Genomic DNA, 26583 nt, shown 5'->3' with positions numbered 1-26583 from the left:
CATTCTCTAACTGAGCTCTATAAACTCTTTCAGAGGAGATTCAGGCTGTATAAGCAGTCTTCTCCTCTGAGCTATTCTTTAAGTGCAATTACTTCCAATCATTAAAAATCACTGAAGTTTCTTTACTATAGGTACCCACAGAAATGTTCACAGACCTGTACAATGGCAGAAATATCTAGATTTGTTAAATGGCACTTAACTAGCACTTGATAAGTTTCCCAGTCAATAGATAGGATATAAGTAAATACAGGCAAGAAAAGATTTACCCATAGCCCCTGCCTCCACGTTTCCAGTCTCTGATAATAAAATGAAAAGCTTTATCTATTAAAAATGTTGTGATCCTCATAATGCTACAGAACACTGATACAAAATGTGAATAGTACAATACCCATTATATAATATATATATTTATATTTTAATATATTACATTTATTTCTACATAAGGAGGCTATAAATACTGTATGTGCCTTATATTCATGGTTCCCAGCATTTGACTTTATAGTAAGTACAAACAAACAAAATAATCCAACAATATAAAAATACAAAAAAGAACTCAGTAGAAATAGCTTTACATTTTAAAACCTTGTAGTCTGCATTGTGTCTATCAACAGAGCTCTGGGACTACAAGAGCACAGTAAGAAGTTGTCCAACAATTAATTACAATCTCACCACTTGGAGAAGATTGGAGCTGCCATGAAACCAGTCACAGATTCCCAAGACTACATAAACCACAGTCTCTGCTGGTGCAAGCAAACTTTGAGTTTGTCAGTGCCAGATGTGACTTATATCTGGGGAAAAGGGATGAGAAAAGAAGGCAGAGTGCCCTTTGGATAACCCATCAGGACCTCAGAGCTGTCTATGGTCCTAAAGCAAATTAACCCTCCCTTCCTACCTCTGCCCCAGAGAGAGTTCAGAGGGGAATTTTCTGCAGCACTCCTGACTAGCTCACAGGTGATTAGGTGCCTGGCAAGGACTGAGGGTGCTGGGGAGGACGTGGGGCAGAGACATCACCATGGTAGACATGACCCATGCACCCATGTCCCATCATCAGGCTGCCCCTCCTAATTAGTGTCACCAAGCACATCTTCCCCAAGGAGACGGAGATCATGAGGTCTAGTACAGAAACATTTTTCTCCACAAAGAACAGAGACCACCTCCCCCACCTATATTTAGCCCAGCCTATGTTTAGCCTCAGGCTATTGGTGAGTGCCAGAGCCTTGAGCTGGAGGTTCCTTTTTTTGTTTGTGGAGGTGCAGGCACGGGATAACTCTGAGAAACAAGAAGCCAGCGCTGTGCTGTTTCCTTCCTGGAGTCCAGCCGGGAAAAACAAAAGAGCAGGGCTGTGCCTTTATTTCGTACAATTAGAAACAGTTGAACTGAACGCCATGCCTGTGTCTGTGTTGGGCTCAGCCTGTCACCGAGGTCCTAAAGGCCATCATGTTACCTCTGCCATAGGGTTGACACTGCACCCACACACTGCAGCCAGGGCTTCACGTCCTCAGCCACAAGTGTCTCTGGAGGAAAGCACCCTGCAGCCTGGCACTGCCTTTGGGCTGCAAGATGCTCCTGTATCCTCTTCCTGAAAAAATAAACGTCTTTCCCTAGGCCCACAGCCGCAGTCTCTGTACACACCAAATGTGAATACCACCAGTGGAGACAAGGAAGGCACATCCCAGGGCACCTGGAGCCACTAGTTTCAGCCTAGAGTGGCGGGGACGCAAGAGGCGCAGGGCTGTCATACACCAGGCTGTGCACACGGGGCAGTGCAGGGGAGGCCTCCTGGGCACACAAGAGTTCAGTCTCCTCACTGGAACAGACCATGTTGTCCATGTCGTCTGAGTGGTACCCCGACTGATAGCCACTCGTCTGGTTGGAGGCCTCGGACATGACAGACTCATTGCTCTTGCTGGGCACTAGTGTGCTGCAAAAAAAACCAGACAGGTCAAGGCTGAGAGAGAAACAGAGATTTGTTTTCCGGAGGGCAAGTGGGTGACTCCTGCAGGCAGCTGCTTCACATCACAGCAACAACAGCAAAACAGTGAATTCAACAAAACTGGTTTTAAGCCCTTTTAAATGTATGCTTGATTATAAGGAAAGATCTTTTTATATGCCCTAAATTCACTAATACATGAAAAAGATTAAATTTTATGACAGTAGGGTGTTGGGTTACAACTGCAGATGAAACAGAGAGAAAACTTTGATATGTTTTGTACAGTTCAGCCGCAGTGCAATCATAACTGCTATACACCTTTGTTTGCACAAAGTAACTCCTCTGAGAAGCTCTCAGAAAGTGTAAGTCAGATGAATGCCACTGTATTTCCTGTGAACTGTACAATCGAACCACTGTACAATGCTCTGAAAATACACCCAGGTACATCCTGAAAACTCAAGAGCTGATTTCAGAAGAAAGAAAGAAAGAATAACAAAAATAAGAGCTCTTTGTCATCCCAGTTGTGTGTACTGGCTCAGTTCCTTCAAGGGGTGGTTGATGCTTTTGCAGCTGGTAAATACAAGTCCCTTCTATGTTGTGCTACCTTCCCTCTCTTGGTACCAAATGCAGAAGACCAGACATACAACTAACAACTTTTCCTTGTGTGGTTTTAAAAATACCCCAGAAAAGGTTTTGTATTTTAAGAAAATCTACAAACCTATCAGTGCTCTGAATCACTGCACGAAAAAATTCATATTCAATCCTATTTGCAGCCTGAGCCTTACCTGAAGGGTATTTTGACTTGTTTATCTCGCTCTTCCAGTGTCTTCAGCTCTTCAGATGCAAGAACCATCCCACTGTCTGTCTGGTTTTCCTGTAAAAGTGTTAAAAATGCATTAAATGGAAAGGGGCTTAAAAAAAGAAAAAAATAAACGCTTATCAATAAAAGGAAAAGACCTACAAAGAACAGACAATCTTACCTCTTGAACAATTTTTACTGTGGTTACCAATGGGATATCTTCAAACGTTTTCACACTCACAGGTCGGCTTTTTCTTTTGCTACCTTGTCGGTACTGACTGCAAAGAAAACAAAAACAATCGCTTTGTGTCCACTATCCACAACTTGGCTGAAAAAAGCACAGTGATATCAGAATCCTTTTATCTCTCTACAGAGAAATTAATCCTTTTGTCAAAACATACTATGCAAGCCTCAAAATATCCATTTATTGAAAAGGACAAACTGCCTAACAAGTGGCAAGTTTCTGACCTTCTGCTCCTGACAACCTTGATCTCTGAGCAAATTCTAAGAAATGGCTTTGAGAAAACAGTTCCTTTCCTCAGTAACACTGGAGGGCTTCACTTCCTGCAAGCTTTGCTCAGAAGTATAATAAACAGAGGAGCCTGGAACACAGATATATGTCTCTTTCTTTGGGATGAACTTCTGGGACCCCTGCCTGGACCCAGGACAACAACAGCAGACTCAGCAGACTGACGCCCTTAAACCATGGGGATCGGCACAGGCAGGGCTGCGTCTCTCTTGAAGGCTCTTTTCCAAAAGAAGCCCTCTGGTCAGGATGACATCCATAACAAATATTAGACCAAAAAATAACAAATAGAAAAACTGGAGTTTCATGGAGGTACTAATAAAGCAAACACAACAGCCTTCTCTCTAAGTGAATCTGGAATGAAATAGATGTTGTCTCAGTTAAACAGCTCCAATTTATGTTCCTGGCAACTAACGGAGAAAAACACACTCTGGGCACTATGGAGTTAGAAGAGAAACCTGCATACACCTGTGCAAAGCTGGAGGCAATTCAAGACATCACTCATCCTATTTCCCAGCTTTGAGTTTAGTTATGCCAAGTCCTGCCAGTCTCCTGTTGATTTTAATTTGCCTCAACTATTCTTTAATATTCTGTTTTCCCCGTGCTTCCCTCTCCTCCTCCAGCTTTGATTCAAAGACTGCTCCTTATAGCTACTATTTTTGTGGAGAGTGAAAGAGACATTATTGAACAGATCAGTCTTCTCTACTACATGAATTGTAAGAGCCATGTCTACAAAATCCTTCTTCAGACAACAAAAGAACAAAGCCTCAAAATAAGTCTTATGTTCCCCATTTTGCTTCTCCTAGCACAGTTTCCACAAGTGCTTTCTCATTAATCCTGTCGCATTGTAGAGAAAAGAGGTGCTAAGTCTCTTCAAAAGTTTGATGGAGAGATTTTACATCTGTTCATAATAGGAAGTAGGGATCAGGAAAAGCCATATAAGAAGTGTCAGGAGTGGAAAATAAGTGTGACATTTTCAGTGTTAAATCACAATTCAGGTATTTTAAAAGTTCGTATTTTGGAGTGGAACACTACTAAAACATAGGGCTTAGGGTTCAGCTCTAGGACCATCAGTTCAGCTGAAGTATGAAATGCACTGTGACTACCTAGCCTTTTCCAGGACCACGCAGAAATGTGATCCTCCAGTACTCCAAGTTACAGGGAACCCTGTCTGTCTTTGATGAGTGTAACACAAACAGTGAGGGTGAGGGCTCAGACAGCACTTTGTGGAAACCACATGAAGCCTGCCAGCAGAGTCCTTCTCTGCACTGATGGTTGGATCCATCTCCTGCCTTCCTTCTTCTTCCTACACTGCAGCAAGCACCCCAGGACTCTCAGCATCTAAACTGATCAATTTGCTCTTAAGCAGCACTTGATGAGAAAACTACATTCTCACTTACATACTATGGAATGAAACTTCCACAAAGGCCCCCACACCCAAGGTTCTCACAAGATCCAGCATAAGTCCCACTTAAGTGCATTATTATAAACTCATTACTGGGGGACTCACCCATGCTACGATACCCAACAGCACCTATCTCTACAGGTCTACTGTGGATGCTCTTGCAGCACAACAGAAGTAAGCAGTGGACAAAACCCAGTGACAACACTATTTGCCTCACATTCCCCTTGGCTATCAGTCCATGAGCTATTTACCAGCATTCCAACTTAGGAGAGGAAATGCCAGGCAGAATAGAATCATAGAACCACCAAGGCTGGAAAAGATCTCTAAGACCATCCAGTCCAACACTCTTAATGACAGATCTATTACTGTTAGTATTTGAGGGTGCTGCAATACTGGAGTTTGAGCACACCTGATTTGGATCAGTACAACTTTGTTCTATTTCTTAAAAACTAACAATACTCTTGCTTTTATTATTATTATTATTATTATTATTATTCTTGAATGAGAATGAAATCTAAAGGTTATCGCTAGCATTTGGGGGAGGTAATAAACTAGTTTTTGCCTTCAGAAACTTTACAGATTCATTTATATCCCTATGGAGGAGGTTAAATATGGACCAGAGCAGCTGAAGTCTCTTCCTTTCATTTGCCCTGCCCCCAGCATGAACAAAAACTGCCCAGAGGCCCCAGTAGGATGTCGACCATATAAAATACCTAATTCCTGCTGTGTTGTCATAATGGAATTTAGGATCACAGACTTCCTCTTCCTCCTTACAGGAAGCAGGTGAAGTTGGGAGAGAGAGACCCGAATCCTCTTCCATATTCAGCGATACTGACAAAGGAAGGACAACGTAGTCTTTACCATCCTGTAGAATGCAGTGAAAAAAGATACAAAAATGAAAAAATGCTATAGAGAAACGGTTTCACACAAATAAATAGAGAATGCATCAGTCCAGTAGAGATATGTTGGCTGTTTTATTGAATTGTGAGAATTATATTTCCTTTGTAGGAGCAGATATGTTTTTAAAAAAGGAAATGTAAAGAGCTACTGCCAAGTAGTTTCTGATTAAAAAAAAAAGAGAATTTTATATGATGTACTGTACAATATGTGCAAATAGAAGTTTTCTTGATGCCTTTGAAATAAAAAACATAATTTTTAGTAATTTTTGAATCAAAATAACATGAAGTACATGAATCTGAAGAAACAAAATAACCTTAAATTGAAGATGAGATTGAATTGGACTACAGCATATAAGGACTAAATTATGTGCAAGAAGTAAACAAAAAAAGAATGAAATGGAGATAGCAAAACCAGTAAGTTTTCTATATATATACTTCCGCATCTCACTTGGTATGAATAACCAGGATCATATTTTTAAAACTTTTTTCTATTTGCTTAAATTTCTGCTCTTAAAGATGAAGAGAAAATGGGATTATGCATCCTTTGGTACTGTATATCCATTTATAGTCCCATGAGAAGCCCCTTAATAGATTCCAATTCTTCTCTGGTTTTTTTCATTCATTTCTTTTGGATTATTATGTGTCACATACTCAACGGCAAAGTAACAATACCAGCGGCATCATGGGAAATCCTTGCTGGCCAGACAGTGTGCCTTTTGGTCATCACAACAGACTTCAATGATCTTTTTCCCCCCCACCAAATCATTCTTCTCTGCCAGTTGTTCCAGCTGCTGGCTAGGAGGAGCTCCCAGAGCTCCAGCACTCATCTGTGGCATTTTGTCATGGCTAGTGAGACAGATGGGGTTCAGTTGGTAGTTTTAGTAACCAGAAAATTTCATGTACCTGACGGACATTGGCTTGCAGTAAATTCCCCAGGTGCTCCACCAGTTCTGAAAAAGTTGGTCTCTGCTTAGGATTTCCATGCCAGCAATCCAACATAGTTTGGTACCTAGAAGGATAAGCTCAATGAAATACCAGCATAAAGAAAACAGAACCTACTACTTTCTTAAACACCTGCTATTATTGTGGGGTAACTGTGGCAGCTGAAATAATGGTTTCTTACATTTCTGGTGTAGTATAGTCTGGTGCTCTCATTCTTGTCCCTTCCTTCAGTCTTCTGCAAAATTCCTCATCAATTTTCACTCCAGGATATGGTGATGCACCTAAAATGAGAACAATGGTAATTTTAATGCATTAGATTCTTAATTTCTGGAATTAATTTTCTAACATATAATTCACTGTGGCCTGAGTTAATAATGTAGTTCAGTACATTTGGATGTGCAAACAAATTATATTTACGATGGCAGAAGCAACTGAATGAGTAAATGAGGCACATAATCACATACTGAAATCACAAGAAGATGCATTTAAGTCCATGTTCCTACATTTGCATTTTAAGAAAATTTGAGTATTTCACTTTGATGGAGAAAATAAATAGGAAATCTTCAAGAAGTAAAAAATACTGAAGAGAATCCAAGAATGTTTTGACTATTTTCTTCAACAGACTGTTTACATTTTAAGATGGTCAATGAAATTAAAGTGACTTACCTAATGAAAATATTTCCCACAGCAGAACTCCAAAGGACCACACATCACTCTGAATGGTATACACTCTATCAAAAATGGTTTCTGGTGCCATCCATTTTAGCGGTAGCCTAGCCTGAAAATGTTTAGTTTAAAAAATATATATATATATCACATCTCAGTAAAAGACTGATTTTCTAAACACCCATTTAAGGGTTTGTGTCCTGACTTTACATTAACTCTCTCTACTATAGAGAGTCTGAAACTTACATCTCCTTTTCTGACGTAATCTGGGTCTTTGTAGATGTCTCGAGCCAAGCCAAAATCACAGATTTTGACCACGTTATTGTCTGACAAGAGGATATTACGAGCAGCCAGGTCCCTGTGGATGCACTGCAAAGAGAAGTAAACAACTTCAAGCGCTGCTTGTTGTCACAGCTCTGTCCATGAGGCTGATCTCTTTCACATATGTGCTCTCCTACCCTCAAAGGGCAGATAATTCTCAAAACCTCTCAAGAAAAAGAAACCTCAGCATTAACAGTTACTGATTTTAAGTGCTTTTTTGATGGTCACAACTGATTTGGCTCAGGAATACTTGTGTTCCCAAGTCCAAACATACGTCTGTTTATCCACTACGCAAAGAGGTCCTTTGAAGTTATCTAATTATTTATCCCAAGAGGCTGACACAAAGCAGGTTCAGATCTGATTATCTTTAGATTTACTAAAGTTCACTAAAATCTCTATACTCCATTCTCCCTCTGAAAAACATACCACTCTAAAACACCAATTTGATTCCAACACAAACTAAAAAGAGCAAGAAAAGTCTGTGCTTTTACCTATGCAGAATGAGAACTTAGCCAACAACCCAAGGACTTTAAAATTCAAGCCTCAATAGCTCAAAGTAAAAAAAGAGCAATGTTCTGAAAGTGGCTGCAGATTTGCTTCTAGTATGGACTAGAAATACAGATTGAGGAAAGACATAATTTTACATGTACATACCAACAAGGATATATAAAAGTAGAAAAAGGAACTTTTTTAGAAAAGGCTCTAATAACTGCTTTGCACACCTAGAGCAGTGTTATATTCCCTTCTTCCATTTCCTTTCCTCATTTCTAAGTAATTTTGTTTCTATAATGTATATGTGTTCTATAAAATACATATGTTTCTATAATATACTGTAATCAATTCTTCAGTCTTGCTGGCATTTACATCCTCTGAAACATGTTCTATATGTATTTAGGATCAAACCACAGAGATGGACTTATATAAGGCTAGAGTGCAACTGAGGTGCTATTAGCTCCCAGGGTATTAATTTTTTGCCAAGAGACTCATCAAAGAGACATCCACAAAGTTTCATAGATGAGCATCCTCTCTCCTTCACTGTCCTTCCAATCCCAATGCACAAGTCACAGGCAACTTCCTTAGAGCAGTACCTTTTACCCAGCTTAGTGCCGTTTTCTAGGGATTTGTCTTTAATTCCTTCAGTCATCCTCATATGTCAGCTCCCTTCCACCAACTACTTAATCATTCTTCTATGAATCAGTGACCCACAAACCTTATACAGGTCACTAACATTTGTGTCAATAAACATATGGACTGTTTCACTTTGTAATATTTATGATTCGGATATCTCTTAAGGCAAAAAGAAAATGTTGCGGATGACTGCCAGTCCAAAGATGAACACGCTGTTTCCTTCTATAGACCTACAGCACTATTTCCTACAGCCAAATAAATAACATGCCACTCTTCCTGAGAAGTTCCTTACTTTGCGTGAAGCTAAGAACTCCATTCCCCTCGCCACCTGGAAGCTATAACAGATGAGGTCCTCCATGGTCAAAGGGTTCTTGCAAAGGTCTTCAGAACCAGCTGCAAAGAATCAGACAACAGTCAAGCATGCCCTTGTCATTGAATTTACCCAGAACTGCTTCTTAGGTAAATGTTCATCTTAACCTCATGTCACAGTAAACTGGAAGAGCAAATCAAGCCCTTCTTTTTTGGCTGTATAATCAGCACTAGCAACCAAACTAGACCTGTGCAAATTAAACCTTTAGATGTTGAGTTTTACCCCAGGCCTCCTTGCTTACTTGCTCTCACCAGTGGAAAAATTTGTGAAACAAACCCAAAAGAAACACAACCAAAAACCCTAGCTCACAAGTTCCTAGGATAGAAAAGGCCTGCTGTGGTTTCAGCAGATGACTTTGGAAACCAATGAGAAGGCCCCACCTAGTCCTTATGGGGGAATAATATGCCACAGGGAAAGACTCAAAAAGTGCAAAAAGCACTGCTAATTTAAGATAGAAGAAACCTAACCTCATCTTCTAGTGACCCTGAGGAATAACATATTTAATTATCCAATGAAGATACTCCAGCATTTAGTTCCTGCTGAAAGAAATATTTCAAGTTCCTTGCAGAGCTCTAGATTTTAAGAAGAAATCTGCCACAAACTACAATTCTGCTGGCTAAAACCCTCATCTCAAGGCCTGCTTTAGGCCTAGACTCTTATACAACTTTTCAGCTCAGAGGCTCAGTGTTTACTCCAGAGATGTCTGAAAAAGACCAAAATGGTGTAGAAATGCATCATGAAGTGCAGGCTGGACATTACATATTAGGATCAAATTTAACAGCAAGACAATCCTCACTATTAATATACTGATATTTTTCTTTGCATTACATGACTTTCAGTATTAGTTGAGACAAAAGCAGTTGAGCTATGGCTTCCCTCCTGAGTCATCCAATCCCACTACTTGCTGAAGCCAGTGCTCTCTGAAACACTTTGGCAGCATTGAGCACTCTGCACTATTGCTGCCAAAGGAGAACATGGCAAATGTGAAGCTTCTGCAGAGAGTAGGTATATCCAAGGGAGGCTTTGAATGAACGGAAAATTCAGGTTTCCTGTTCCTAGTGGACCACCTGCACACAGGGAAGGCAAATCAACTTCTCTGTGAATAAGCAGCGAAGCAGATGGCTTTTCATGGTATTTAACTTCAGGGTAAACATTGAGGAAATTCATTTAGCTTTCTGGCGCATTCTCTCTATGCTGCCTTTGGAGGTTGTGTCCCCTGATTTTTCCTGAAGACACTGAGATATTAAATAGGCAGATCTCCAAAAGGCAGTGCACTAAAAATGCACCTTTTCTAGCCTGGACTGGGAATGGGCTGAGGGGTCTGGGATGTTGAACTACAACGATGCGCAGCTCAACAACTTTGGTCATCCAATAAACATTTTGCACACAGCTTTGAAGGAGATTTGGAAAACACCCTGCCCCTGATGCCCCTCATCAGCCTCCACCAATGAGAGCTGTTCTGAAACCAGAAGACATATCCTACCGTCCTCCTCTTCCACATCGCTCAGGGACCGCTCTTCCACAAACCCAGAGCTTGCAGAGCTCTGGCTGCTTGTGATGCTGTCCAACCGTTGCTTCAGGTCTGTGGAGATGTCCCCAGTGTAATTCTCTTTACCTTGACGAAATCTGGCACTTTTAGTCTAGAAATGACAGAGGAAGTGGGAGAAATCAGAAACAGAAAGTGTATCAGAAGCTTCTCCAGGAGAGGCAACAAAGTTCTCTATGGTTCACCTCATAGGTACCACAGCACCACGGCCTGCTCCTGTGGCCTCCCAGCTGCCCCTCATTGCCACCTCTACGCACTTGAGAAGAAACCTACTCTGACAACTATCAGGCATCTGGCTTTTACAACCTCCTACCAAGTTCCTCGTCCCCACCACTCACAAAGCACACATGCTGCTGAATCTCCTCATACACAGTTGAGCATCTCTATTGCATTACTTTCTGTTGCTGCAAAGGCCCTTTGACTAAACTTCTACACCTCAGCCAAAACCCCAGTTGCTCTCAAAATCTGATTTATTACGTTCTTCCACAGGGCCACCAAATTCCCCTGGATAAGATCCCAGACCTGCAGACTTCCTCCTCTACATTTCTATTTTCTCAGTCTAGTTCAGTCTGGTTACTTTGCTCCCATGGCAGTGCTGTATTTTCCTGTTGCTGATTCCCATCCCCATCATTTTGGTGAGAAAGGGTCAGCACTCTTGAGAAACCTTGCCTCTTTCCTCAAGTTCCCTTGGATATTTGTTTATCTTTTTTACCTCGCAAAAGGATGCAGTGAGCTGCCTTTGCCAATATGAAATAGTAAACAATGACTCCAAGGATGAAGAAAAATAACCCTCTGGAGAACTGACAAACAGCTTAAAGAAGCGCTGATCTAAACACAGTAGCTGCAAGAAGGCTGAAGGACAGGTCTATCAGTGCTGCAGAGCACTGGGTGGCCTTTCTCTTGGCTGTGGGTGAAAAAGGGTAGAGTCCCAGGCATGCTCTTCAACACTGAGCACCCAAAGCCATGCTCTTCTGCTGGCATCTGACCCTCAGAGGGGATGAATCCTGTGTTCCCACCTCTTTGCAGAGGTGTCCAGAAATGACCTTGAAAATGCCAACCTCCATCCTCCTCCTCCTTTAAAGCAGGATGCAAACATGAAGTGTTGTGATGAGAATTCTCCTTTGCAAATGATTTGGGAGGTGAAAACCTCAGCAAAAACTCACAGGATGCATCAATTATACAACATGATTAACAGCGCAAAATATGGGTAGTCTGGTTCAGCAATGAGGAAAGGGGGAAGTGGAAAGGATAATTACGCAATAAAAGATATCTATGGATATGATGGATATATACCCTAAGCAGGGAGTGCAGTTATTTAAGGTGGTCTGGAGCCTAGCTAAGAAAGGAAAAAATTCAGGCTGATAATCAGAAAAAAACTTCCTGACAGATACAGCCAAGTGTAGAACAATCTGCCAAGGGAAATACTGGAAGCCCAGTTCCTTTGCACATTTTAAGCTAACAATAACAAAATAGCAACATTTCAGGGGCCAGGGGAAAAACCAGATGACCTCTGATGTCTTTGTCATCTCTCATTCCCATGAGAAGCACTGAATAGCCAGCGTCCTCAAGAGCTGCCACAACATTCTCCCCAAGAAACAGAAAAATTGTGTATGGAAAAAAAACACCAAATCAACCATTATACTGCACCTTGTATGGGACAAATTCACTCCTCTTGCTCCGTAAGTATGCTGAGAGATTTCCAAACTTGCAGTATTCCACAATCACCATGAGTGGGCCTGCATAACATACAAAGCAGTTACTTAGAATGATCATGTATAGAATCATAGAATCACAGAATCATAGAATGGTTTGGGTTGGAAGGGACCTTCAAGATCATCTAGTTCCAGCCACCCCACTATAGGCAGGGACACCTCCCACTAGACCAAGTATATACATCCCATCTTATCTTGCAGCATGATTTGTGGTTAGAAAAACATCATTTCAAAAAGCATTCTACTACCTTCTCAGAGGTTTAAAAATACTGGTAATGAGAAAACATTCAAGCAAGCAGGGCAATTATTAATCTTCCATTGGACAAAACAGGAGAAGAAAGCACATACTTTTCAAAGTGATAGACCTGATGGCACGTGCAAAAATGTCTACTTGTGTTTCTAACTAAAGTGCCAATAATCGCCTATCCTAAGTCACAAGTGACGCTGTAAGGATGCAACATGCATATTTGAAATAACTTCGGTGCAATTAACCACTCATCTGCAATACAGTACACATATGATTATCCATGCATTCTTGTCTTGGTAGTTTAAGTCCTAACAACTTAAATCGGGAATCTCAATTTCAAATATAGACGCTTTAATCTACAATCAAAATGTGGTATTTTGTGCTCATATAAGCACTTATTACAATGACAGATTTCCATCCTAAGTTCCAAATACTGCCCATATCAATTTTGTAGCGGAATAAAGAAAGAAAGAAATATTTATGGATTATGTTTCCTTCAACTACTGCACTTTTTTTCAAGGAACTTTACAAATTAAATTCTGATCACATGATAAGTCAACAGTTCAGCTTCCCTGAAAAATTATTACTAACTTACTCTACATTAGATTCCTTCCAAATTAGTGTTCAGTGCTGAATTTGCTAAATGAAACATCTGTCCCAGATTATAAAGTCAAATAGGTTCATCCACCCGGAGCTGGACTTCAAAATGCAACCTCCCCTCCCACTCACACACAGATGCACCCACTCCCTGTCCAAAGCCAAGGAGGGAAGCCATAACTTGCAGTTGCACTGTAGCTGGTGGCAAGAATAAGACTAACTTGTGAAACCTCCTATTAGACTCAGATCCAGAGCCTGTTACATGCAAGGCATCCACTATGAAAGTGGATACAAGGTACTGAAAAGTGAAGTGAGAGAACAGGGGTGTTCAAGGCTTCACAAGAATGAACAGGGGATGGAGCTGTATGTAGTACGCAAGGCTTTGAGCTCTTATCTTGTCTCTGGACCTGCTACTTTTAGCAGGAATTAAAAAAAAAAAAAAGAAAAAAGGATAATTTCTTCTAACCTTAATTTTGAAACTCAATTTTCTAGGCAGTAGCAACAACAGAAATAGAGGTTTTTTTAGTACCTTCCCACTCACTGAGAAGTTACTCACCTCCTGGCTTTGTGCAGGCTCCAAGTAAATTGACAACATTGAGATGATGACCAATGTGAATGAGGATCTTCAGCTCGGACATAAGTGCTCTGTGCTCGCTGTGGGTTGCACCCTCTGCAGAGGTAAAACAATACAGGTCAGGAGCACCACATACAGAAAGGTTCTCCCCTCCTGTACCTTCTCTATCATTATTTTTCCAGCTCATTCTAGCTCATGGCTAGAAAACCAGTCACATTACTCCAATTATTGATAAGGTAAAGGTATGTGTTTTACTCCAATTGTTAAGATAAATTTTAATACATTATTGGTACAAATGCTTTGATTGTTTTCTACTTATTTTTCTCCCTGCTGGTTACAGGATTGGCAATATCCATATATTGAGCATTCAAAGTGAAGTCTTAGTCATCTTTTTTTACCTTTAAGCATTTTGACTGCCACAGTTCTGCAGGTAGCAGTTTTGTCAATCCCAAAGGCATCAGCTTCTATGACTTGGCCAAAAGCTCCACGCCCAAGAGGTTTACCTTGAAGTGAGAAGAACAGACTGATTCATTTGCCTGGTACAGTGGTCAAAAAACATCCTATAAACAGCGAACTGAATTTACATATGAGAAATTAACAGAGGACTGGCAGTGGGGAGAGGCTGCATTACATCCTATGGGACTTTGGAGCGCTCCCAGCACGCTGTGCATCAGGGCAGCCCCACCACCCTGAAGCCCCTCCTGAAGCAGGGCTGGCTGCAGAGTCACATAATGGCCTGTGCAAGGAAGACGCACCTAGCTTCAGTCGGTCTCTGGGAAACTCCCACTTGCTGGCATCATATGGAAGCCGCTCGCAGTGCTCGTCTATGGGGACTTCATCAGGATCCATGATGATTGACAAGTAGCCAGTCTTCATGTCGCCTCCATTGGCCTGGAAAATGGCATGAGTTGTAAATGCACAGGTTTTTTGGTGGAGATGTGCAAAGTGCCAGTTTCTCACTCTGAAGTGTTCTACTGTTTCCCAGAAATGCCTGGCTACCATTCCCCTACATTATGTCATTGGGAGTGTGATCATCATTAATTACTTGCATTTTTTTTTTAATAAACAAAAGCAGTTGAAGAACTTTTTCTCTCACGAAGGCCTGCTCAATTAAAAACAAATTTCTGTGCCCTCAGTTCCAGGCAAGAATGTTACAGCATGGAGAGAAAAAAATGTGTCTGTTGATTTAAGAACAATGGAAAGAAACAACACAAAAGGATTCAAGTCAGCTCTCATTTGTCATGCAAGACCAGTGCTGATAGGACAGTACAAGAATTTTTTCATTACCCGCTTAACGGTTCGAAGGATGATTACAAGAAGCAACCAGAAGAACATGGCAATCACTGCAGTGCCAACAAGGATAATGAGCTCCAGATTTGTTTTCTCTTCAGCGCCTGGGAAGAAATAAATGAATATCTGAGTGATAGCTGGAAGCGTATTGGTTTTGTTCATTCATTAAATCACAGAATGGAGGTTCTTGTTCTGAAGGTTCGTTTTAAAAGCGCAACATGGAGCAAGGAAACAAAAGTAAAATGAAACAAAAATCTTGGGTTTAATGTTAGAATATTATGCTTACTTCAGTGTGGTTTTACTTGCCACACAATTTCTTAGCATCAGCTTTGCTCCATGGGCAGAATCTGGATCTTTGGCAATCAATGCAAAGTAAAATTTCACATTTTAAAAATAAATGGTTGTTTCAGAACACTCCAAATGAAAAATTATTTGTTAAGTAATAGTAAATAAAGTGCTGAAAATGACCCAGAGAGCACTCTCTCTCTTATCTCTATACATGCTTCTGCTGGGTCATGAAAAATGTCGTTCTACAGCAACACATGAAAATGAGGACTTATAGCAACACTTGAATATCTAATTGTGTACAGGAGTAGCTCTCTTTTCTTCAGCTCTCATTCTTCACTTCATGGTCTGTGTCACCCCTTGCACCACACACATTTTCCTACACAGTAGCACATTCCATTTCATGATCCCAATGAGCTGCACTATACGTTACATGAAAAGAGACTGTGCAATACAGATTTCCAACTTTTACAGACCATTAGATTGTGCCCCAGCTACATTTACCAACTCAGCTGAAATTAATGTCATCTGCAGATATGTTTCATCCCACATAAACGTTATTGTCCTTAATACATCTTAATACCCTAATGAGAGCTATGAAAACACAGGATAGTGCTTTAATTACCTTAACGTAACAGAAAGACAATCATCCTGACTTATAAGACAGAGTTTAGTGAATTATTCAGTAACTACTTTTCATAAATATACCAGTATCAAACACAATGAGCTTTTTAGTTGAAGGTCTCTAATTGCAAAATCCTAAGCCTTGTTGCAAAGTCCATCATGGTTCCAGTTACTCAGACTGGAGACTAACCTCTTGTTAGGTTTTATTATTTCCTATTGCAAGCTGTATTTCGGTGGGCTACAGTAGGACTGATACAAATGAGAAATAGGTCTCACAAACACATTCAGAGCTTGGTGGACAAAGCCTGGAGTTTCCTAACCCAAAAACACTACCTGTTCCAATCAACGAAATGGGACATCAGTCACAACAGAGCACACAAGGTCTCCACTCTTTTTCTTATTTTGATGATCATAACAAGTACATGCACAAACTGGAAATAAACAGATACTAACCTTGCACTGAAAAAAAAGCCTCTGCTTTTTTGCATCCAAGAATATTGCAGGCAAGGCAGGAGTACAGCCCTCCATCTTCTTTCCTCACTCTACGTATAGTTAGTGTTTTATTTCCATCTTTCAAAACAATACCTGGAAAAAAAAATCATTATGCTTAATTTGGTCATTTTTATGTTGGTTTGTGATAAAAATTCAAAATGAAACTTTCTGAGATGAAAATTAAAAGTAAGCCCTAGGAAACAAAGTCCTTAAGTGACAGAAAATCCATAACAAAAGAGAAGTTCCTCACCTGAATCTTCAAAAAGTGTTTCACTATTTTTAAACCACGTGATGTTTGGAGGAGGAATGCCATTCACTGTGCATGACACTTCTATGGTTTCACCAATGTTTGTTGTTTGATTTTCCAGATTTCCCACAAGTGTGGGCGCCATGGGCTCTGTTGGTATGGAAACAAGGTTAAATCACTGGAAGTTTAAAAAAACATCTATTTTTGCAGTAATAGCTGTTGGTGATGCTCTACGCATTTGACTCAGCAATGAAGCCTCTATTTTTTTTAATAAAATCAATAGCTGCAGAGTTCACATTAAAATCATACTTAATCTTCCACATAACGTAAGACGATCATAGTATCTAAGAAAATTTTAGCAGCATTAATGTAACCTGCTTTAGATCATTTAATTTGTAACTACTTGGGCTGCAATGGAAAGAAGGAATAGGTGAGAAACTGATTCCCTCCCACTTCTGTGTCTGGGCTCATTATGAGAAGGCTGACACTGGCTGTCTATCAGGCATTCATTCAAGACAGCCAATAAACATGTGTAAGTATTTTCCTGAATCAACACCACAGTTGCTTAATGAGACCAGACATCTAGGCCCTCAAACAAAGTCATCATTATTTGTGTGAAAAGCTAATTGATTACTAGCTTTTATCGCTTGTGTCTGAATTCCAGTGTTATTTCATGACAGTCTGAAATTATAGATGCTATTTCCAACCCCAGATTCGGTGACAAAATACAGTAGCACTAATACCATAAATACACACAGGCACTTACAACTGGAGGGAAAAGAAGTATTGGGAAAAGTAAAACTGAGAAGTTATTGAGCTAAATGCATGCCATGATTTGTGCAAAAGCCAAACTCATCACATTGCAGAGCTCACTGGCACAATCAGTGTTTCCTCACTGGTACGGATGAAATGGTCAGTCCCTTCTATCTGGATAAGACCCAGACCTTCATTCTCAGCAGATATCAACATCCCCAACTAACATCCCCTTTGTTTACAACAAATGGTCTAAATCTATTCAATAAATTGAGCACACATATGCAAGGCAGGCAGACACCAAAGCCTAGTGCTCCTGGAATTATTTTCATCTGCAGCCACTCACTGTGGCTCATGGTAAGAGATCCATACCTTGAACAGTGAGGTGCTTCACCAGGCAGTGCTGTGTTTTAGCCTTTTTGTCCTGAGCAATGCAAACGTAGTCGCCTCCATCCTGGAGGGAGATGTTACGGAGGATGAGTTCTAACGTGACATTTTCACCATTGGTATTTGAAACAGTTGCATTCAGCTTCTGAAGAGCATCAAGATTCTTGCAAACAGGCATGGGCAGCCCTCCAAAGGGTGTCTGTGAGGTGTGAGCACTAAGTTTGTACCACGATAGCTTCTCAAAGGTGAATTTATCAGCTGTGCATTGCAAGGACGTGTTATCCTTCTCTGTCAGTTGACTCCGAGGCTGGAGATTAATTTCAAGACCTCCTGCAAGTTAAGAAAAAAAAAAGAAAATAAATTCCTATTAGGATGTATATTTTGTTGCCAACATTAACTTGAAAAGCCATTTTACAAATATAGCATTATCCTCATCTTGTCTATTTTTAAATGAGGGAACAAAACACAGAAAAATCAATCACTAAGGTAAAGAGTGCAATCTCATTAAAAGCAATACATTTATATGGATTAAAGAAAGGCTTGTTTAATTAATACAGTTTCTCTTCCTACAGAAACTTCAGGCAAACACTGATGACTAATGCATGATTGATGCATTATCTTATAGCTCCTCTTTTTGATATGGATTTAAATATTTCATGTGAATATGGGAACTGATTTTCAAGAAGACAGAAGCTCTTTGCCATCAGTTTTGAAAATTTTAGCCTTAGCTTTTATAGTACATCATTACTCTTTTTATGAAACTACTCAAATTTCTCTCTAGCTCTTCTAAATGACTGCAAAAACCTAACAGCAATCACTCTCAGGAAATTGATGCCCACTTCGTATTATTCTCATGGAACGCCGCTCCACTGATGCCAGCAGAACCAATCTCTTGGTTGAAGTTAGTTGGTGACTTTAAAAAGTGTTTTAGGAAAACCTTTAGTAGGATTAAAGGATTATATAAAGGACAGGAATCAGATAATAGTGTAGAAGTTCCTCACATCTAAATAATGAGGAATACAAAATAACATTAATTTAACATGACTCCTCAGAAAGGTATACTTACTGGTCACATGAAAGGAGATAACTCTCTCACTTGATCCAGCTTTGTTAGTAGCCATACATCTGTACAAAGCAGATACATTTGCTGCTTGAATCACAAGGGTGCTCACAGTCTACAAGAGAACAAACAAGAAATTTCATACCACACCGGTGCTAAGGTTCCTCCATGAATATGACCACCACAACAGCTCAGCAAAATTCTCTGCAAGTGTCCGCACAACTGAAATGCCCTCCACTGCATAGCGGCTGTATGATCCCTTACTGATGTTCACATGCTTAAGTGCATGACAATCAGATAAAAGAAAACAGCAAAAAGCAGGCTTTGGTGTTCGTGTCCATAAATACTGTACCCACTACTTTCTTGCTCATCAGTTTTCCCAGCTTTTCCTTATTAATTGGCAAGATTAACTCACCTAATTCAGACCCCCAAAAGAAAAGTACAGAAATGTAAGCAAGCTTCACAATGAAGAATCACTCTGGGGAGATGTCTAAAGGACTTAAGCATACATCTCTGCCCATTAGCTTCAACAGGAGCTTACATGACCAGAGAGCAGAACCCCCAGTTTAATGTTAGGTGAAGACTCTCACCTCTAGTGATATACTTCTGATATGTAGACTGCTGAACAGGTCTAGTCATTCCCAACCAACAGAAAAGAAAATCTGCTCACCTTTGTTTTCCCAGCAATAGTAACAACTCGCTGTTTGATTTCAACCTGATTCCCACCCTTTCTCTCTGAGATCACTTTCCATTTTCTGCATGCATATGGATTGGCTCCCAAGCGAACTTTTCTGAGACAAGAAGAGAAGAGACATATTAGCCCACAGGAAACATTAGCCATTTCCCAGAGTATTTTTGTGTTTTCTCTATAACATGAAGATATTGATCAACAAATCAGATGGATCTCTGGCTACAGCCTACATTTCAGAGGGAAAAAGTATTTTTCTTGAAATATTTCTATTAAATTGAACCCTGTAACCTTCTGAGACCTTTGTGCTTTATAAAATAAGACGCCACCAAGCTGAAAGGTGAATTCCCTAATTAATCTGCCTGTGTCAGCTCCGTCAGGATGCCTGGAGGGAAGCGGCTATTCTGGGAACAAACCTCCATTCATAAATGCAAGATTCATGTTAATGTAGTTCAGAGGAAGAGAGAGACATAGAAATCACCAAACTCCCTACAAGAATTTCTTGAGGACAGTAGCCATTGTGTAGGAAGCAACCAGGCACCAAAGGAAGAGACTAGTGGAAATCACTTTAAAAACAACAACAGGAAAGAAGAATGCTTTTTTTTTTCTTGACTTTTTTTTTTTTTAAAGGAAATCTGGGCTTATGGCAGGCCCAGATAAGGTAAGCTGCGTGAATCTCAGTCAGGCACTCTCTCTATCTTTCCCCAACATCAATCAGTGCACTTCCTCTGAGATACACTTTCACACAGATAAAGAGTACTGTCACACTCAGCACTTGAGCATAAGGAGAAAAAAACAACCACCACAAAGGTCTGCAATTAGCATAAACAGCAAGTTTCCTGTGTTTGGGACTGAGCCCAGTGGGAGAGCTGACAGGGGTGGGGGGCCCACAGACAGCTGTATTTGAAACCCATCATGGGTCAAGATGCCCTTCAAGAAGGTTTGAAGGCAACAAGCCAGCATTGCCAGCTCCTCACCATGGGTGGCCCTTGTCTCTCAACTCCCTGTCCACAAGTCAGCAGAGCCTGACTGCCTATTGAGAAAAGCAATCTCCTTTATTAGTAATTGAAGTCATTTTGAATGTACAGGTGTAATCAGCAAAAGCTCTGCCATGACTTAAAAGGCAGCAAAACAAAATCCTAGGACTGAACCCTTTAGTGTCCATCACTCTCTGTCCAGAACGTATAGCACAGGGAGGCCCCAAATCTCCAGCCCAGCTCAGCTGAGCTCAGGTTAAAGCCCAGACACAAAGCAACACCCTGGTGAGCTCCCATCCCCATCACTGCCACTCACTGGGGGCTGAAAGTGCACTCCTCCTCCAGCTGCCAGTACCACAGGACAGCGGCGGGTGGCGGGACAGCATAGATGGTGCAGGTGAGCGCCTGCGTCGAGCCATACTTGTAGGAGTCAACAGGGGCCATCAGCGCGTTCTCACCAATCTGGGGGGGGACTGGAGGAGAGAGCAGGACATTACACCTCCCACAAGACTTCCCAATGGCACTGTGTACACACACCCCACATCACTTAGTCCCTATAGAAGCTGGGGACATCTGAGTACAGTGCAGAGCACCTCCAAGGAACAATATGTATTGGGAAGTGTTGAACCTGCCCAGTGTCTTGAGGATCAGGATCTCAAGATGCAGTGCTTAATATCTCCATTGAGACCTCCCTTCATTACCCCCAGGGTTTAAAAAGTAGCCCTTGAGGTCTTGCCTCTATCACCAGCTATGAAATGTTTGTTACTCTCCAGCATTTACACTCACTGCCCTTTCCAAGACCCGCTGTTTTCAAAGCACAGGAGAAAGGCTGTTTCCTGGGAAGCACAGGGGAGGAAGAGGAGGAGGGTTGTTTGGGGCAGGGCAGAAGATGAGGGACAGCCGGCACAGAGCAGGAAGGATGGGTGAGGCAGACTAGGGTCAGGATGGAGTGGGGTGGGGGAGGACTCCGACACCAGGGAGCAAGGAGGACAGGAAAAGGACAGGACACAAAGGCAAAGAAATAATATGCAGAAAACAAAAACGCACCCACCATGTAGCACCACAAGAGCCTGCAGCCTCTCTACCAGCACATCATGGAGCAGGGCCTGAGAGAGATGGTCCAGCTCTGCATGCCCCCAGCCAGGCATGAAGTGCTCTGCTTTAAGCCCCCGCCACTGTTTAAAGCTTCATAGCTCTGATGTGAAATTAATCCTAAGAACAGTAACACATGACCTCTACACATGGCAGGGTGGCATCCCTGCATGTCACTTACCATTCACGAGCAGGGTGAATGTATGTCTCTTCTGCATCTTGTTGGTAGGGTTTGTAAGAACAACAGTGTAATTCCCAGCATCCTTCTCTGTTGCTTCAGTGATTACTAACGTGTAGCCAAGCTTAATTGTATGATTTGCATTCATGACTTTTCCATTTTTGTACCTACAGAAAAAATACAGTGCTCTGAATATTTTAGAGATTTACCTCAACCAACAACAGCTCAGCTTTTCAAACACATTTTGTACAAATTCTTACCATTTTGCCTCTGGAGAAGGATATCCTTTAAACTTCACAGGAATACTGACTGTATCACCTAACTTCATCTCAACCACATTCTCCATTTTCTCTAGATGAATAAAAGGACTTTCTGGAAGGAAAACAAACAAAAAAAAAGAATACAGTGTTTTTCTGCAGGGGCAAAAGTTGCAAGTGGTCTCTGCTTGGGTTAACATCTAACTCCAGATGACCAGAGGCCAGTGACAGGAAGGCACTGTTAAAGCACAGTCATCTCTAAACTGGCTTCTGACGAGATGGACCCAGCACAAAAACCCAGTCCTTTCCCTATGCTCAGAGGAACTGACTAGTTCTCTCCTGGGGAGCTTGGAGACGCACAGACCAGATGGCTCTCAGCACACCAACATTCAGACCCAGTGGTCTATTGAGCCACTATCATGTGGCAAAAGGAGCAATCAGCTGAATAGCATCCCCTTTTTAGCCTTCCCAGTATTTCTATATATATAGCATCAAACCATCTTGATGGACTCATTCTAGGAAAAAAAAGAGTATTTAAAACTACAGTGTCATAGTTACATGCTTGAGAAGAGGTAGAACATATCTATTTGAAACTCTGCAGCTGCAGAATGCTTTACACTACTTACTTTAATTTGCATTCAGACTAAAACAGCAACAAGCTTCTTGGCTAAGATTTTATCAATTTGGTATCTATTACACTCAGAATAACAAATGATCTGGTCTTGGCTCCTCAAGAGAAATAGAAAGAATCTAGGAGAAAATTAAGCGTATCTTGAAACACTATGCCACACAATAATTTTGAATGTTAATATGTTTGTATGGCCTCTGAAAACAGAATTCAGGAAAGCCAGCCTCCTTTTAAATACAAAGTCCTTTGTCTGACTGAGTGATAAAAAAGGGCCATTCTCATGCTGGCAATTTTTTTCTAGAAGTAAGCCAGTGGAGTCACTGTGGCTGTGCCCAAGACAGGCTTGAAAAAAAGGCTGTAAGAATGTGGCCTCATACTTATCTATGCAGTTAGTCAAAGTTGTTTCCTTTGCATCATATCTGTACGACCAGAACTCAACTTGATTCAGCTCCTTGTAACTTGCACACCAAAAGTTTTATTTGCCTAGCTTCATTTAAGCTGACCCAGAATCTTGTCCTACAGAGCCACCAGAACCTCACTTACATTCACCTGGCATGAGAACAGGTAGCCCTTACACAAAGTCATCTGTGCAAAGCCAGCTTTGTAGGACCTCGAGGTCATCACAGAAGAGCACAATGGGTTACTTTAGTAAACTGTCCATTTTCCTGTGGGATTTTACAGTTTTCAATAACAATTCCTCATTCTTTAAAAACAAACAGATAAGGTAGTGGTATAAAATTACTCAAAAACATGCTAATGGGTGCAAGAGGGCTCCTGTAGCTTCACTTTGGTTTCATTTCGTCACTGAGATGCCTCCTGCATCCCAATTACACACCCCAAAGCCAAAACAACCAACAGAACTGAAGTGGAAGATGCTGTACCATGGATAATGAAGTAGCTGCTGTTCTTCATGTTCATGCGACCACTGGATGCTGCACAAGTGTATCGGCCCTTGTCACTTAAGTTCACACTGTCAATGGTAAGAGTGCTTACAAACGTCTTTATTTCTCCTGCAGTGGTTTTTAAATCTCTTATGGTTGCACGCTTTTCCTGCAATAGAAGAGACAAGCATTTGGGAATTTTAATTTATTCTTCCTCATACCCATACATACTAGCATTTTCTTTCTGTATTTTCAGCTGTGTTGCGGACATTGCTAAATCTGTAGTAATACTATAACAAAACCAAATTCTGCTGTGATGTTGGCACCTTTAGGTTCCTATGATTTTACCTTGATGGAAGGGTAGTCCCACTTAAAATCAATTCCCACGTTCAGTTCTGTCCTTACAGTACAATTGAGAATGAGTTTTTCTCCTACCGCCAGCTCAACCTGGTAGTGTGGGTTCATTGTTAGATCATAAATCCGATAACCTGGAGAAAAAAAAAAGGCACACATTGTGTTACAGCACTCGGTACCGACTTTCCCAGTTGAATTCACAAAAACTCCCACCAAACCCACTGCTGCAAAGAGGCATCTCAGAACCCCAGAGTAGCATAGCAACTAGCGTGCAAAGGAGCCTGGAGGGAAGGGATCTGCCAGTCCTAAGCATTTCCCATATGTGACGTGAGAACCATGTAAGACAGTGTCACAACAGGATGTATGTCCTTGTTCAGATTCTCCTTGGTGTAGGTTGCAGGCAGGAGATGGTAACCTACATGGTCTTTTCCAGGGAATGGCAATTGAGGTCCACTCATTCCCAGGTAGCCAGAAGCCAGGCAGCCCCCACAAACACAGCACTGAATCTGAGCACACACGTCCTGCATCTCAGCACAGAAAGGGGACAGCCCCAGCTGAAGACAGGAGAAATTCAATGAGCAGCCATCACATCCTAATAGCACAAGGACAAATCACAGAATCACAGAATTGTAGGGGTTGGAAGGGACCTCCAGAGATCATCTAGCCCCACCCCCTGCCAAAGCAGGCTTCCTAGGCCAGGTTGTGCAGGTAGGCATCCAGGAGGGTCATGCTGCCCATCATGGCACTGCAGCTCAGGAGTTGGTATTTCTGGGCTTTGATAAACAACTGATAGCATATACCAAGGGAGCACAAATTCCCTGCCGAGTGAGGATGTCAGTCTGGAGGGAGGCAAGACAACCTAACTCCTTGTGTGACCTTCAGATCCCCCATTCTCTCAGTACACCTCAGAGAATTTTCTTTCCATCTGCTGCTGATGGGCACCTGCCTCTAGTTCCCTTCAGCAATGACTTGGATCCTAGATAAGCAAATCAAGTACAGAAGGGAGTGATTTGGGGAAGAAAGGCTTGCATTGTTGGGAAGAAAAATGCCTGGCATCTATATTAAACTAAAAATAGAAGCCCTTAGCCCAGTGATCAACTAGAAAGAACACAATACATTGCATTTAATAGAAAAGTAATACTTATCACAACATCCATTTTGCATTAGGTGCATTGTCAGTATTGAGTAACCTACAGCCCAATCAAATGTAATTGGGTCAGCATGTTGTAGAAGCAAAATAACATTGGCTATACAGAAAAAAACTTGGGCTTACCTACAACCGCAACTATGTATATCACAGACTGGTAGCTTTCATTATCTATTTTAGCTTCACAGAAGACCATGCCTGCGTAGTTGATTAGATGACTGGGTATAGTGAAGCCTTTTTTATTATCCCATGAAATGGATTTACCGTCAGGAACAAATATCTTTTCTGGATATTTCTGTTTGAAATAGTGATAAAATGCGTCATCAGGTTTCAAAATCAAACAACTCCGGATTTTCAAGCGCAACATTTTCCTTATCAGCCAGAAGCCAGTTTTGGCATCCCTGCTCAGGCACTTCTCCCTTTGTGGGCAATCACCCCACATTTTCAAAGCACAGGACCATGAAGAAGCACAGTCACAGCACTCACCACAGGCTGCAAAGTTCCCAGCAAGGGAAAGAAGTTTTCAAGAAACACATTTATACCTCAGGCAAAGTATTTACATTACAGTGATTTCAACTAACTCTTAAAATAATAACAAGCTTTTTCCTTACCGCATGTAGAGATACATTGAGATTTGACACAGTTCCAAGGCATGGTACTACCACAGTTTTATTCTTAGTGATGTACACAATGCCAAGTTGATCACCAACTGAAGTCACAAATGGAGATCGGTAATCTAGAAGAATATTCAATTGGTAAATGGATATAATTTGTCGTGCGGTTACCAAGGAAACTTTTTTTTATTATCTTTCCCTATTTATTTCTTCTCAAGTCAGTTTTATTCTTTTCTACTCAGTTAAACACTTGAGCGATGAGACTAAAAAGGAAGGGCATGTTTTGACAGCCCCCCAGCTTGACAATATCATTATTCTCAAAACATTTATCGGCAGCAGTACACACTTTGGAGAACAGCTTCCTGCCACTGCAGTCTGCGTGCCGACACAAATCTGATTTACCCCAGTGTGACTTTTCTTGTGTAAGTATTACAGGAAATACTAGTTGAAAGCAATGACATGCTACACTGGCTCCCCCAGTGGCAGCATCCTTCTCAGAGTCCATCAAAAAATGAAAGTTGTCAAGCTTATAAAACAAGCCATGTCAGAACTTACCTTGAACGTAGACATAAATGGTTGTAGCTGCCTGGCTGTCTCCATAAAGGCACCTGTAGTCCCCGGTATCGTTGCCTATGACTCTGAGGAGGGTGAGGGTCTTGCAGAAGGGGCCATCACTGCAGCTTGTCACGGCGAGGCGCTTCTCAGCACTGCTCTGGTTATTGGGCCAGGACCAGTACACGGCTCTCTGACCACTGGAAGGCAAGCGTTCAAAGGGAGTGAGTGCATCCCACACCAGTACGAGTGCCGTGCTGTGAGTCCCAGCCCTGCTAATCTCTGCAGGTTCCCTAGAGAATTGCTTTCATCCCACCCTATGAAGCATCAGGATAAATTCACGTAAATTGACCTGTTACTCATACCCAGAAGGAAACTACTTGAGAACAAAGTTGCACTGAATCTGTCACGCATC

At 41.3% G+C, this 26583-nt stretch overlaps 1 protein-coding gene across 2 annotated transcripts in view; it reads right to left on the bottom strand.

Annotated features, from left to right (window-relative positions):
* The window catches only part of KDR (kinase insert domain receptor), an 87261-nt gene continuing 61072 nt past the window's right edge, over positions 395 to 26583 (bottom strand). For both annotated transcript variants that reach the window (XM_021395620.1, XM_021395621.1), the window contains exons 3-30: positions 26172 to 26368; positions 25614 to 25738; positions 25129 to 25297; positions 23850 to 23989; positions 23502 to 23670; positions 21996 to 22107; positions 21739 to 21902; positions 20782 to 20938; positions 19471 to 19591; positions 18807 to 18915; positions 17726 to 18070; positions 16604 to 16750; positions 16315 to 16446; positions 14950 to 15056; positions 14418 to 14553; positions 14061 to 14165; positions 13645 to 13758; positions 12180 to 12268; positions 10470 to 10626; positions 8909 to 9009; positions 7414 to 7536; positions 7168 to 7279; positions 6683 to 6782; positions 6463 to 6568; positions 5374 to 5525; positions 2911 to 3007; positions 2716 to 2804; positions 395 to 1921 (exon numbers count right to left, since the gene is read on the bottom strand). In XM_021395620.1, coding sequence (XP_021251295.1) covers positions 1702 to 1921; positions 2716 to 2804; positions 2911 to 3007; positions 5374 to 5525; positions 6463 to 6568; positions 6683 to 6782; positions 7168 to 7279; positions 7414 to 7536; positions 8909 to 9009; positions 10470 to 10626; positions 12180 to 12268; positions 13645 to 13758; positions 14061 to 14165; positions 14418 to 14553; positions 14950 to 15056; positions 16315 to 16446; positions 16604 to 16750; positions 17726 to 18070; positions 18807 to 18915; positions 19471 to 19591; positions 20782 to 20938; positions 21739 to 21902; positions 21996 to 22107; positions 23502 to 23670; positions 23850 to 23989; positions 25129 to 25297; positions 25614 to 25738; positions 26172 to 26368 — 3895 coding nt within the window. In that variant the 3' untranslated portion in view covers positions 395 to 1701. The remainder of the gene's footprint in view (positions 1922 to 2715; positions 2805 to 2910; positions 3008 to 5373; positions 5526 to 6462; positions 6569 to 6682; positions 6783 to 7167; positions 7280 to 7413; positions 7537 to 8908; positions 9010 to 10469; positions 10627 to 12179; positions 12269 to 13644; positions 13759 to 14060; positions 14166 to 14417; positions 14554 to 14949; positions 15057 to 16314; positions 16447 to 16603; positions 16751 to 17725; positions 18071 to 18806; positions 18916 to 19470; positions 19592 to 20781; positions 20939 to 21738; positions 21903 to 21995; positions 22108 to 23501; positions 23671 to 23849; positions 23990 to 25128; positions 25298 to 25613; positions 25739 to 26171; positions 26369 to 26583) is intronic.

The sequence above is a fragment of the Numida meleagris genome, chromosome 4, assembly GCF_002078875.1.
Source record: "Numida meleagris isolate 19003 breed g44 Domestic line chromosome 4, NumMel1.0, whole genome shotgun sequence".
NCBI lineage: Eukaryota > Metazoa > Chordata > Aves > Galliformes > Numididae > Numida > Numida meleagris.
The sequence above is the reverse complement of the archived record's forward strand: the minus strand, read 5'-3'. Positions and strand labels throughout refer to the sequence as shown.